This window comes from Aulonocara sp. 'chitande type north' Nkhata Bay, linkage group LG12 (assembly GCF_057382095.1).
Source record: "Aulonocara sp. 'chitande type north' Nkhata Bay isolate Kocher_YH1m ecotype deep benthic linkage group LG12, A_spYH_male_GT1.1, whole genome shotgun sequence".
Lineage (NCBI taxonomy): Eukaryota > Metazoa > Chordata > Actinopteri > Cichliformes > Cichlidae > Aulonocara > Aulonocara sp. 'chitande type north' Nkhata Bay.
Genome location: NC_141355.1, coordinates 38,336,977 through 38,350,587, shown reverse-complemented (window position 1 = coordinate 38,350,587; position 13,611 = coordinate 38,336,977). Strand labels below are relative to the sequence as shown.

The 13,611-nt window shown below is 42.5% G+C and overlaps 1 protein-coding gene and 1 long non-coding RNA gene across 3 annotated transcripts in view; one reads left to right on the top strand and one right to left on the bottom strand.

Annotated features, from left to right (window-relative positions):
* Positions 1–992: 992 nt before the first annotated feature.
* Positions 993–2,356, bottom strand: LOC147318062 (uncharacterized). The gene is made up of 2 exons (XR_015131686.1): positions 2,271–2,356; positions 993–1,613 (listed from the first exon to the last, which is right to left on the bottom strand). It is a non-coding gene; the product is annotated as an uncharacterized LOC147318062 (long non-coding RNA).
* A 174-nt stretch (positions 2,357–2,530) lies between these two features.
* Positions 2,531–13,611, top strand: part of adamts3 (ADAM metallopeptidase with thrombospondin type 1 motif, 3) — a 139,482-nt gene continuing 128,401 nt past the window's right edge. For both annotated transcript variants that reach the window (XM_086315524.1, XM_086315522.1), the window contains exons 1-3: positions 2,531–2,906; positions 3,283–3,304; positions 12,341–12,774. In XM_086315524.1, coding sequence (XP_086171650.1) covers positions 2,853–2,906; positions 3,283–3,304; positions 12,341–12,774 — 510 coding nt within the window. In that variant the 5' untranslated portion in view covers positions 2,531–2,852. The remainder of the gene's footprint in view (positions 2,907–3,282; positions 3,305–12,340; positions 12,775–13,611) is intronic.

The window sequence follows — 13,611 nt, the reverse complement described above, 5'->3', positions numbered from 1 at the left end:
TAAAAATGTGGAGTCTTCTTCACACACAAAGGAGAATTGCATGCTTCCCCTAGGCAATATCATTAGGAGGCATAAGATACACTTTCACTGCTATGCAGATGACACCCACCTTTATCTATCCATGAAGCCAGATAACACACACCAATTAGTTAAACTGCAGGAATGTCTTCACCTCCTAGGACCTGGCGTCCACATATGTGGACATCACATTTTGGGATGTCTAGACCAAAATACTAAATTTTGCTCTACAAGTGCCTGATATCCACTTACAAGGACGTTTTACTGCTACTGTTCTATCGAAATTTAAAACGAATGTCCTCTTATGTGGATCTCATTTTTCTCAGAAACAAAAATGGTAAATGGCCTGTATTTGTATAGCGCTTTACACTACATTCAGTCATTCACCCAGTCACACACACATTCACACACTGGTGATGAAGCTACATTGTACCCACAGCTGCACTGACTGCACTGACAGAGGCGAGGCTGCCGGACACTGGCGCCACCGGGCCCTCTGACCACCACCAAATCAGGTTGTAGACACTAAATGCAGCTGTAGCTTCAAAGAAAACTGAAAAGTGAAGCCAGCTAAAGTTCTTAAACCTGTGGACTCTGTTAATAACCACTAGGAGGCAATAACTATGGATGCAAAAAGATTTCCAGTCCTATGGAAGTGCACAGGAAAAATGGCCCTGAGCCCTGATGAGTTTATGGGCTCAGTCACTCATTCTGGGTCACATTAAATAAAACTTAATTTCATTTTGTGTCCATTTTGATTATTCTGCTTTTTAGAATGGAAAACCATTATTATCAGAACACTAAGATCATTTCAAGGCTCCATATCCAGACTTCACTAACCAGCAGGTGTGATCCCTCTGGCTGTATTTGTCCAAGGTCCAGTCTCTACTTGGCTGTCCATTGAGTTGTGTTACTCTGCATCCCTGTTCTGTGGAGCCCCACTCACCAATGTTAATCTCATACTGCTCAATATCTTTGCACATAAGAAATGTCGTTTTATTATACAGTACTTGTATTTATACTATACAGACAAAAGTACTGGCCACTTGCATATTAAACCTACAGAAACTGCTTCTCCATGCACACCCATGCCATGAAGCTGCTGATGCAGAGTTTGTGTGCTGAGGTTTATGCCAGAGGAGGTACTGTGTTTAGCAACAGCAAGAAGGTCGTTGGTTCAAATCCAGTCTGGAGCCTTTCTGTGTGGAGTGTGTATGTTCTCCCAGTATCTCTCTGGATAATCCAGCTTCCTCCTAAAACGTGCACGGTGTCAGGTTAATATGTGACTTTAAATTGAACATAGATGCGAATGGTTGTTTGTCCCCTTGTGTTGACTCTGATGCAGACGTGTCCAGGATGCCTCTCTCCTGTCACAGCCAGGAGAAAATGGATGGAGGTTTGGAATTCTGCAGCTATCGAATCAGCAGAGCGACTGTCATGCGCTACGTCTCTCAGCAACCCTGCTCTGTAACTTTACACGATCTGCCACTTCACTGAGTCTGAGTTGCTGTGGTTCTTAAACACTTCCACTGATATCACTTGCAGCTGATGTGTAGGAGGGTACGCTTTGTGTCATCCTCCTGTGGAAAAATGGACTGAAAACACTCAAATATTAAAAGGTTTGGCCCAACACCTCTGTCCATATAGTTCATTATTTAAAAATCCTACTCCATGAAATTTTGAATATGCTGTACTTTGTACAACATAATATTTATTCTAAAGCTCTAGTTGCTTTTTTTGCTTTGCAGTTTTCTCTGCTAATCCAGTCCAGAGTCACGGTTGGCCTGGAGCCTATCCCAGCTGTCACAGGCAGGGCAGGGCACTGACAGCCACTGACATCCACACTCACACTGTGGGTGGGTGAATCAGCCCATTAACCAAGCATGCATGTCAGTGGATTTAAACCCAGGACTGCAACAGTTTTAAAATAATCTAAATCCAGAATATATAATTCAGTATTAGACGTTTTCCACACATGAAAGTCATTAGTTATAATCCAATAATATGAATAGTATCCTGCACAATGTGTAGTTTTAATTGAAGTTATCACTTAAGCAGCAGTTTATCTAAGTGAAGAGTATTTTTCCCCACTTTGGAGCCACTTTTCATCTAATACCATCCGTATTAGAACAATCAGGAGAATCTATTTATACAACTACTTTCTTCCACGTGTTTCCTCTGGTCCTCCGTGGGTTCTCGGTGACCCACGGTAGGCGCCACTAAAGAGCAAGAAATTGATTTTAAATAAATACCTGATCCTGCGCAGGCCTGTAATTCTTCTTCGCGGGGTTTTTGCTGGCATCGTTAGAGTTCATAGGTTTCTTGTTGTTTGTTGAGTCGCTCACTTGTGTGTGGTGAGATGAGGGAGGGGTTTGGGGGTTGGGTTCTTCATCCTCCTCCTCCTCCTGTCCCTCCATGTGTTCGGACTCACATGGTGACGTCACACAGGGCTGGTCTTGCGTTTATTAGCCAGCGGAGCCTGGTGCCAGGTTGCAAGAGCTACACACTGCGGCTCTGTCCGGTCACGGCAGAGAGGGGTGTCCTACTAACTTCACCAAAACTTTCACGAAACTCAGTCATCAGAAAAACACTGACTGAATGACAAAAGTGTCGCAACTCGCTTCACTCCTGCTTTAATGAAACTTTAACTACTTTATGTTGCTTCTTATTTTTTCTGATTTTTACCTAAGACCGAGGCACTGGCCGCACATCCAGTTTGATAAGTTTTGAATGAGCCGGGTCACGTTTGCGTAAAGATTTTTGTCTCTTTTCCCCCCTTATTTTAATTTCACGTTGGGATAACGTTTTTTGTTTTTTGTCATTTAAGACTCGTGATGGCTGTCCTGTCACTAGCTTTACTACTTGTAGGACTGACTTCAGCTGCCAAGGTAAGTGTCTGCACCGCTTCGCTTTTGCCTCCTTTTACGCATATAAATAAATAAATACGCGCAGTTTGACTGAATCTCGTCAATATTAAACGAATTCAGCTGTAAAGCGGAGAAAAAGTGGAACGACACAACTACAAGGCTCTAAACTTTCGGCTCTGTAAACTTGAACACTTCTGTGAAACACACGTTGACACTGCAGACGTCTGAGTTTTGCCCTTTGGATGTAAAACAGGTATTTTCGGACTTTTTACAAACAGCGCGGCTCACAGAAAACTCCAGAGCTGTTGTGTTGTTACCGCTGGACATCTCAGACTCTGATCTATCATTTCCTTCTGGCGTGTGCCGCATTTAACGAGCTCTTTTCTCTCTTTTACAGGCTGGTGAAGTAGATAGAGAGGGTAAGTCTGGCTTTATTTGTGTTCGTTTTGTTAATAATTAGATGTGTGTAGAAAAAAGGCAGAGGAGTCTCTCCCCAGGCAGAGAAGAAACTCATGAGGACAACTTGGTTCACTGAGATCAAAGTGGGAGGGGAGTTTGTGTGTGAGGAGCTCTGTAATATACCCCCTCGCCCTCCCCTAGCACCCTACACACAGAGTCCTCTATCACACATACACACTTATATTGCATGAGCAAGCTGCTTCAAGGGCTTTGTTATACAGGAAAGAAAATTCCTCCTCGAGATCCTGAACATCTGTTATTCATTCTGAGGTTAAGGAACAAGTGAGCTGCAGCAGTGTCCACGTAGGATCCTTTTACACCGGCCCTTATCTTCTGAACGCCTCCGGGGCCCTCACACAGCAAGATGACAGCTGACTGCGGGCTGAGCATTTGTGGTTCCCCGTTGCTTGTAGTGAGCCACTGTTTGCTCCATGTGGTCATTATTGGCCTTGTAAAGCAGTTTCCTTGCTCATTTGGCGAAGCCTTTCTTAATTTGCCACTTCTGTAACTTTTACAAGCAGATTTCTTTGGCTTAGATTTCATTTTCTCTGATCTCATATAACAGATGAAAAAGTAAATCTTGTGGATTTTCCTGTTGGTTCTGTTACTATTTGTAAAACTGAGTGAGCTCAGGTTGAATTGTAAGGGATGGGAAGCAGAAGGTAAACATGGGGAGGACATCAAGCAAAAGGTCATTTCTGCTGAAATATAATGAAGCAAATAAAATTCTTTCCTAGTGAAGGTCAGACCCTGATTGGTTTTATGGTTAACTCCTGACGATCATCCTCATTCCCAGGGCATCAAACGCTGCCTTTGGCCTCTTTTAAATGCATCCAGCAGTGGCAGCTGTAACTTGTCACGTATGGCTGCGTGGTCAGGATCCTTCGACGTCACATTTAAATCCACTTGTGAGTGTAATTTCTCAAAAGGCAGGGTTAGAGTTGTGAAAAGGAATATTTCATCCCTAAACTGAGCTGATTGAAAACAAACTCTCCTTGCTGTTGGCAACCAGTATCACCAAGGCACGTGTCGGGGTGTAAAGCATAATTATATAACTGTAATGTAATCGCATTACAAATTCAGTAATTAATTATGTTGTTACTCTTGTGACAAAGTTTCTTCAGTTATTTGGATAGAAAGAAAGAAAAAACACACCAAAAAAGCAGAAAGTAACGAGTAATTTAGTAATCCATTACTTTCCTTGGAATACCTCTATGATGTCACCTGTGTGTGAGTGCTAAATGGTTTCACATTCCCACCTCACCTCTCTGTTCCAACATTTGTTGTGATTATGTCCATCGTATGTTCGTCTCATCTGAGGGGCTAAAATGTCTCATTGCAGCCAGCAGGTGACCGAGGGGCGGGGCAACACGAATAAGCTGCAAAGCTGTTCTAGCAAAATTTAAGAGTAAAAGTACAGAGTTGGAAATTTGCATTATGAGATAAATTGTTGCGTCCACCAAATTTCTTGCCGATGTCTTGATCAACATTTAATGAATCTTCTTCATGAGAAAGTCCACTTTTCTCCACAGTAAGAGCAAAGTTTGATTTAAGCTTGAAAACATAAACAATGGAAGAGAATTGTCCCACTTGACTGTAGTTTTATGCAGGTCACTGTGAGTTTAGCCTCAGCTTTCTGTCACCTGCTGTCTCCTGGTCCAGCTCCACTACCTTAAAGCTGCGGCGGTCAAAGCCATAAAGCTAAATCAGAGCTGTGCTTTGGTAAAGTCTTGTTACCTCCTCCTTCTTCTTCGATGATAGTTCATCAGTGCTCTGATAACATGTTGTCACATTCTTCATGTATTTACTGGTAGCATTTCAGTCAGCAAAAAGGATGGAAAAAGAGCCTGTTTGACAAATTTAGGGTTGCTGATTGTGTGTCTGTCTCATCTCACTGCATTTCCCTGTGAACAGGCTCCATCAGACTCAACAGCAAATTATAGCAATTTTATGCTGTTTAGATGGTTTGGTGACTCTAAAGAAAGTAAAAGGATCAAGAAAATTTGCACAAATGTGTATTTGATGACTCTAAGGTGAATAATGTTTTGGTTTTTATTTGTTATTTCCTTATTTCTTTGCTCTTGTCTGGCAGCTGGATGTGTCAGGGCTCAGCTGATGCTAAGGCGTGTTTTTAACCACAGAGCCTATCAGCTGGTGGCAACTGAAAAATCAGTCCAAAGTGTTTTAGTAAGGTGGCGACACTGCTGGGGGGAGGAATGGCACCTCTATGAAACACCCTGTGATGTGGTGTTACAGTGATGGTGCTAGAGAGCGTTTTAAGTTTTTCCACAGTCTTTGGTAGAAATGTAGCTGGGACAGGCCACGGCACACGAGTCACACTCATTCATACCATTGAGTGAGGCCTCGGTACAGTTTTACTTTTTTTATCTCATTTATTCACGATTTCTCTCTTTTGATTGGTCACTCGTCGTTATCTTGAAGCACCACTGTTTCATTCTGTGTAGAGAATCTGAAGGCAGTGCTGCCCAGTCCACAGCTTTCTAACCTTTGATTGGATTGTCCAACAATTCTTTGAGCAGCGGTTGGTGAGTTTGAGGTTGTGTGAAAGGCAATTTTCCAGCTCATTTCTTCAGCCTATAATGCTTTTAACTCTGTCCCCCATAAAGGCGACATTTGACGACCTCCCGTGTACTCAGCTTGTGGCGATCGTGGCTCAAGAGTTGGGAGTTCACTTTGTAATCGGAAGGTTGCCGGTTCGAGCCCCGGCTTGGACAGTCTCGGTCGTTGTGTCCTTGGGCGAGACACTTCACCCGTTGCCTACTGGTGGTGGTCAGAGGGCCCGGTGGCGCCAGTGTCCGGCAGCCTCGCCTCTGTCAGTGCGCCCCAGGGTGGCTTTGGCTACAATGTAGCTGCCATCACCAGTGTGTGAATGGGTGGATGACTGGTTGTGTAAAGCGCTTTAGGGTCCTTAGGGACTAGAAAAGCGCTATACAAATACAGGCCATTTACTCTTATGAGTTTTAAAATTCAGTATATAATAAAGATGTGGTTTGATGACCATTAGAATAGTTTCTGGGGGGTTTTCAGGCAGAGCCCGGCCTCACTTTGTTCTAAATGCAGGCTGAAATATGACAGAAACCTCCCAGAGCCTCGAGCATTACTCCTAGCAGGCTTTCAAGAGGTAAAGGGTTAAAGATGGATGATCTAAAAATGTGTTCAGAAACACTTGACTCCATCCATCCTTGTTGTGGTAACCTTGTTTCCTTGCTTTGCTTTCAAATATGGTCGGACTGCTCTTTGAACAGACTGGTTCATTTCCAGTTCACGTAAACTGTGATATTCAAGGTGCTGTTGAAGCACCCGGATCTTTCTTTGGTGTTTCATAGTTTAGGACAAAAGCTGCTTATTTCTAGCACAGTGCCTTTATCTGTGAAGTGGCAATTGATTGAATTTTCTGTGTTCAGTTTCACAAACTGAGGTAATACATCAGCCAATGAGCAGAGCCAAGTCTCTGAGGTGTACAATACCTCATATATCGCTGACAAATTAAAGGAAAAATAGTACGAAGTGTTTTACGGTAGTAAAGTGTCGACACTGACAGATGGAGGAATGTCACCTTTATGAAACAAACTCTGTGATGTTGTGTTAGAGAGCCATTTAAATTTTTCCTTTAAAATGTCCAGTCTTTGGTAGACATGTAGCTGGAGCGGGCATTTTTCACGATTTTTCTCTTTTGATTGGTCACTCGTCGTTACCTTGAAGCACCACTGTATCATTCTGTGTAGAGAATTTGAAGGCAGTTTTTTTTCCTGATGGTTCCCACTAAGGTTTTATTTCTGTGTTTTGATTCATCAGCCTCTGTTGGAAGAGTCAGTCGATCAAATGCATGTCTCAGCTCAACTTTACGAAACTGCTGCCCATGTGCTTTGTATTTCTTTGTACATGTTTTGCTCTATATGGACAACTGCAGCAGAAGTTTGTGACATGTATATTTGTGGTGGTTGGATAAGATGAGCAGTGTCGGCGAGCCTTTCAGTTAAATGCCAGGATTTGATGTTGTCACACATCAAGAGCAAACCTGTGAAAAGGCAACATTTAGAAACAACATTCAGCAGCAATGCAAATGGAATAACTGAGAGCAGAGGGACCATCTTCCCTGATTAACTGGGAAGTCAGCTTGAAAGATCGCTCATTGTCTGCCCACTAGCCCTTAACCGCCAAGCCACAAACGTCGCTCTTTGCTTTTGTTACGCACATTTTCTTGTGGTCTGAAATTCTATATTCAACTCCAAATAGCAAACAAGACTAGAAGAGACAAAAAAAAGAGAGAAATCAAAGATAAAGTCAACATAACTATATCCAGAAAACCAGAATTATGGAGCTTAATTAGGATTAACTGCTGAATTTGAAGAAAGGTTGCTTTGGCTGATGTGTCAAAGTGCCACTGAGGCATAATATTTTTGATCAGGAGTGTATTCCAGTATTTCATTGCTGTTGCAGCTGGTCTGGCCCCTCATAGATGCTCTTTTGCATTTATTTGAAATGTGCTTTAGTGTGCTTCTGTACTATCGTCGCCAGAACTTTTTACTCTGACAGAGAGAATATAAGTTAATGGACACAGGACAGAAAAGAAATCAGAAAATGGATTTTAACTGACTCTTTTGTGACACTGAGGGATTTGTGTTTGAAGGTCTTTGGTGGGTAACCCTTGAGAATAGGGGTGCAACGATACTCGTATTGATATTGAACCGTTAGATACAGTGCTTTCGGTTCGGTACGCATATGTATTGAACAATACAATTTTTTTAAATTTATTTTATCAACTTTCCTTCTGACGATGCTGTCTGTGTTGAGCGCTCAGTGGATCTGGGTTCGACTACTCCGCCTAGGCTGCACTGTCGAGCGCAGATCCACTGAGCGCAGCACAAGCTAGCAAGACAGAAGCTAAGCTCGCTGCAAGATGGCAAATTGAACCTCCCCCACCCTCATTCAGATCTGGCGTTTGGAACTATTTTGGTTTTCATGTGACGTATGACCCTGAAGGTAAGCGCGTCATGGACAAAAGTAAAACAGTATGTCGGATGTGACACGCAATGCTGGGAACTAGTGCGTTAGCGCAGTTAGCTTGTTAACGTGTTGACACTGTCCAGCCCCACGCACAGGGTGATCCACGGTAGCTCGTTACCGGAGATTTGCCGCGTTATGGCGTCAACGAGATTAACGCTGACAGCACTAGTGGGAACACAACGAATATGACTGCACATTTACTCCGACATCATCCTAGTGCAAAGACAAGTGGAAGCAGACAAAAACAACAAGCACGCATGCTACAAACTTTACCCGAGTCATTTAGACAGCCGTTAGCACAGGATTCTCCTTATGGGGACCTGATATGTTTAATATGCTGCTGAGAATATAGCCCAGAAGAAGCTATAGTATAGCTTTTATTTTGGAAAGAGACATTTCTCTGTAATAAACTCTCTTTTCCAAAGATGAGTGATTTCTCCATCAGATTTATTATTTTATTACTTTGTTGTTTCAGCAACATTAAATTTAAAAACTGTAATTTTGACTTAAAATATATATTTATAATTTTAATAAATGACAAATTAAAAAGGCATGAACATTTTTTTTGTATCGAAAAAATATCGAACCGTGAATTTTGTGTATCGTTGCAGCCCTACTTGAGAGATATATTGTGAGTGCTGTGTGGTTGTATTCATTCAGTGTATTTCATCTTTTACTTGTATTGTTGGGACTCGTGCTTTTTGTAAGTAAAGCTACAGCCTTCCTGTTAGACGACCTTGTAAAACACCTGTATATGTTTCTGTTTCTTTTCTTTAAACTTCTCTCTTTTATGTATAAAGTCTGTGATTCTAATCGTGCTTCTTGTAAAGTATGTTTGTCTTACTTTGTTTTCATTTAGCACAAGTTGTTTGGGTCTAACATGTGCAGCTCTGTTCACTTACCTCATCGTTCCAGAGTGAATCTGTACCCTGGTCCGACAAACTTAAAGTAAATGTTCCCTTTAAGCAGAACATCTCGGTTTTCACACTCTCCACTGCAAATGGAGCTCTGTCAGATAATAATGGGAATACTGGGATACTCCAACAAAACACGTCACACAGACAACAGCTGTAATTATGTGTAAAATGATCACTTAGTGAGAACAATACATGCAACAGGATGTTTTTATTTCTGTCATGCAGCCTCTGCCTGTGTAAGCAGGCATAAATAAACTCTGTCAACCTAATGAGGATGCTAAGTTAGCGAAAGGTGACCCGAAGTCTGATCGCTGCTGTGAGAGCGATGCTTTTTTTTCCACATTAAAGGAAACAAAAAGAGTGTTTAATTAAAAACCGAATACCTGCCCAGCAGAAGATTATTTTAGCTGGTAAATGTCTGGATCCAGTACAGTCCTCCAAAAAGCCTCTGTTCTCCTGCAGGTTTGGATCCGTTTTTGTGTTTTTACATGAGAAATGTGTTTTATTTTGCTTTTAATTTCAATTTTATTTTAACTGTTAAAGAAAACCAGTCAGCTTGTGTATAGATATACAGTATTATACACCATCAAACACTCACAGCCAGAGACATTTACCGTTTAACGTCTCAATTAAAAATAGCTGCAGTTGAAATCGGACTTTGTGCTACATATGGACCTGGTTGTTTTTGACACATCATCAAACCGCAGTCAAGTTGTTCTTTTTTTCTGTTTGCGTTTACATTTTGTGGAGCACGCTAACCGCAGTCATATTTGCGCTAAAAGCCTTTTTGTGCATTTCCAGTTTAAGACGTTTCCCGCGATCCGGCAGCTGTGAGGTGTGACTTTGTAGTAGCACACATTAACAGTGATATCAGCGGGCGATTTGTAGTCTTAGGCGAACGATCTGAATCCAGAGCAGGAACGACGCACTACATCAAACATCAAAACGGGCGTGGTTACCTGAAAATATCACGACAAGTTTAATCGATAGAGACGTTGATTTATATCCAATCAGTGCTTAAAATCAAAATCTGCATGGCTTTAAAAACATAGTCCTGTAAGCGGGACAAATGACTCTTTATATTAGACGTCTTCCTCATGAGGATTAAGCAGTGAAAGCCTGCTCTTTAAACACACACTAACAAGCTGAACACATTTCTGGCTTCTTTTTGATGCTCTGTGTCTTTTCATTGCTTAAATGCACTCTGTGGAAAAATATGTAGTACTCGGTACAACTGATGTAATTTTTTCCAAATATTTCAGTATCGGGCAGCTAACTGTGCGCCTTCCTTGCTTTGCAGATATAGTAATGTCAGGATGATGTAACAGGGAGGGAAAAAAAGGATTTAGATGTTTGTTTTAAGTTCAAACCCACAGTTTTCACGCTTTTTTCGCCTCATCTCTTGGACTCCATGCTTTCATGTGCTCCATCGGTACCATTGTCATGCTTTGGCGTCATGAAACCTGCAGTCTTTGCTTTGAATGCTTCTAAAATAGTCTTTTCTTGCCATCACATGCATCCACGTGCATGCTCACTGTGATTGTGTGAAGTCACGTCCTCAGATATGTAATTTTAGCTTCCCCATTGACACCTGTTTGATGTTTTCTGGTCAAAAGCAGCAAGATAATTACACGCTTTCAATATTCTTGTTAGATTTTTTCCAACCAAAGATTCTTGGAAAAGCAAACCAAGCTCGGATGGAATTTTCCTAAATCTGAAAGTGTTTGAGAAAGCCCACAGATTTTCTGGTACATTTGGGTTGACCACAAATGTGCCAATGAACAAGGAAGTGGGTGAAACAAAGCAATATGTTAAAACAATGGCACAGGTGAAACTGGCTTGTGCTGGTGTTACATTTTTTTGTGTTGAAGGCCGGCACAGCTCAGCAGAAGAGCAACAACGGTGAGAAAATAAGTGTTTTCTGACAGAATCAGAATCATAATGAGTACGAAGCAACACCAGTCGTCCTGAAATTCACAGCAAGCCCAGTAGTAACCGACACCTACGCTGCTCAAGGTCGTCTTTAAACCTGGCTCATCTATATTTCAGTGCAGTGTCATATGCAAGATCACACATAACATATTCTGGTGTTGATCCATGTGGCAGCAGGACAGCAGAATATGCCTCGTGGGAAGCCACACAGAGTCCTGCTGCTGTGATACAGCTGCTACTTAGGCAGTAGTACAGTAGCAGAGTTTAGACGTGAGCTCAGCAGCGCTGTAGTTCATTATCCACGGTGAATGTCTTTGTTTTCGTCTGGAAAATGATCATTTGAAATTGGTGTGACACATCGAAACCAAAGAACGTGGAGTGATACGATCCACGCAGACGGCGGTGTTTCAAAACGTCTGCCAATCCTGGAGGTTTCACAATCAGTGAGGGCAGCTGTGTTTCTCAGAGATATGAAATGTGGGAATAGTGAGGATTAAACACAGAATCAGGTGTGCTCATAGTTCCACTGTAGACACGACACCGGTGCTGTAAGTTTGTCCCATTGTTGTTGTTCTCAGAGTATTTTGTCGCTCTGCCCGTGACATAAAGCAGGGTCAGGGATCCTCGTCCAAGTGAAAGAAAATATAACCCCAACACTGACGCTTACTCCCATCTGGGTCTTAGATGCCTTTGAAACTATGCAAGTGTCCTATTAGCATTTCTGTTGGCCTAATAATGTGTCTCAGAGAGTTTTAGCTCAGTCAGTCTGGCTCTCAGCTGTGGTGTTCTAGTTCTCTCTCGTTGGACTAAGAAGGTAAACGTGGTGAATCAGTTAGTCCAATATTTTGTTTTTGAGTTGGCAGAGACAGAAAAATGAAGGTCCAAATGTTAGCTGACAGGAAATCAAGTCCAAGTGTTCTTAAAGGTTTGCCATGAATGTCAAAGCTCGTCCTGTCTCAGAGGAACATTAGTTGGCTAAAAGTGATAAAAGGATGATTAGAGCAGGCAGCATAATCAGGCCTTGGCTGACTGATGTGTTTAGAGGAAAAGACTAATTTGATATTGTTTTATTGCTGTTTGGAAAAACTAACTTTGCTGGGTTCTTGTGGTTTTTTGCAGACCAGTTGAAGAGCCGGCTGAAAGAATACGGCCTGGTCACCCCCTTCAGCACCGACTCCCACGGACACTACCTGTCACACCTGCTCTCCGCCACTCACAAGCAGCGTGTTAAGAGGGAGGTGCTTGAAAACGGTGAAACTGAACAGAGGCTTTTCTTCAACATCACTGCCTTCGGAAAGGAGTTTCACCTTCGTCTGCGGCCGAACAGCAGGCTGGTGGCGCCTGGCGCGATGGTGGAGTGGCATGACGAGGTCCCGGGATTCAGAAACGGCAGTGGTGGCAACGATTCTAGCGTGGGCGCCAACCAGACTGAATCCACCAATGGCACGGAGAGGATACTGCGCCGTGAGCTGCTCAAGACCGACTGCACCTTTACCGGTGACATCACAGACGTCCCCGGGGCCTCGGTTGCCATTAACAACTGCGATGGGTTGGTAAGTTTCCTCGGCCGTAAAACTCCTTCCTTTCCCACCCCATGAAAGTCCTTTTCATTTCAAAAGTGCCATGACCTTACCAACTGACACCAAAGGATTTTGGATGTCTGTAGCATTCCTTTACATCACTGCTCGGCATTTTTACAGCACATTGTTTTTGCAGACGTAATAGCTTTTTGTACTTTTTGTACAGAGGTTTGTTACGGGTGAGTAGTCTCCTATTGCATTCGTGAAGGGATTTTCCTCCTAACCTCTTCCCAACATAAAGCACGAGCTCCTTTTGTCCTTTCTAAAAGTCTGCAGTCCCATCCTCCCTATCACCCCTCATAAAACACTTGGACAGTCATTGGGCAACGACCAGAGCCAAAATCTCTTAGAGTTGGCCAGCGGAGCATCTCTGCATTTTAGGAAAGAATAGGCCAAACCCAGATTCCTTCAGCTGTAGTTGAAATACTGCAGAGATTTGAAAAGCAACACAAAGAATGTCCTCCAAAAATCACCTTCCTGATGGGGGAGTGATGGACAGCGCTCGTAGTGTCTTTTTAGTTTCTGAGCTGTTCAGCCGGGGAGACTGAAATAAAAATGAATTTCTACTGCTAATGGTGAACATTTGTAGTGCTGTAGGACTGACTCTCTGTTGGAAATATATTCATGACAAAGTTAAAGCAAAGCTCCTAACAGAAAGTAAAAAGGTCAAAATGCAAATACAAATCCGATGCACTGAGAGTTAAACTAGATTTGCTGTGCTTTATATCACATATTCTCACATCCTCATGCTTCATAGTCCTCCACTAGCTGGCTCAACCGATCTCTGACATATGATGGGGCAAACTCTCT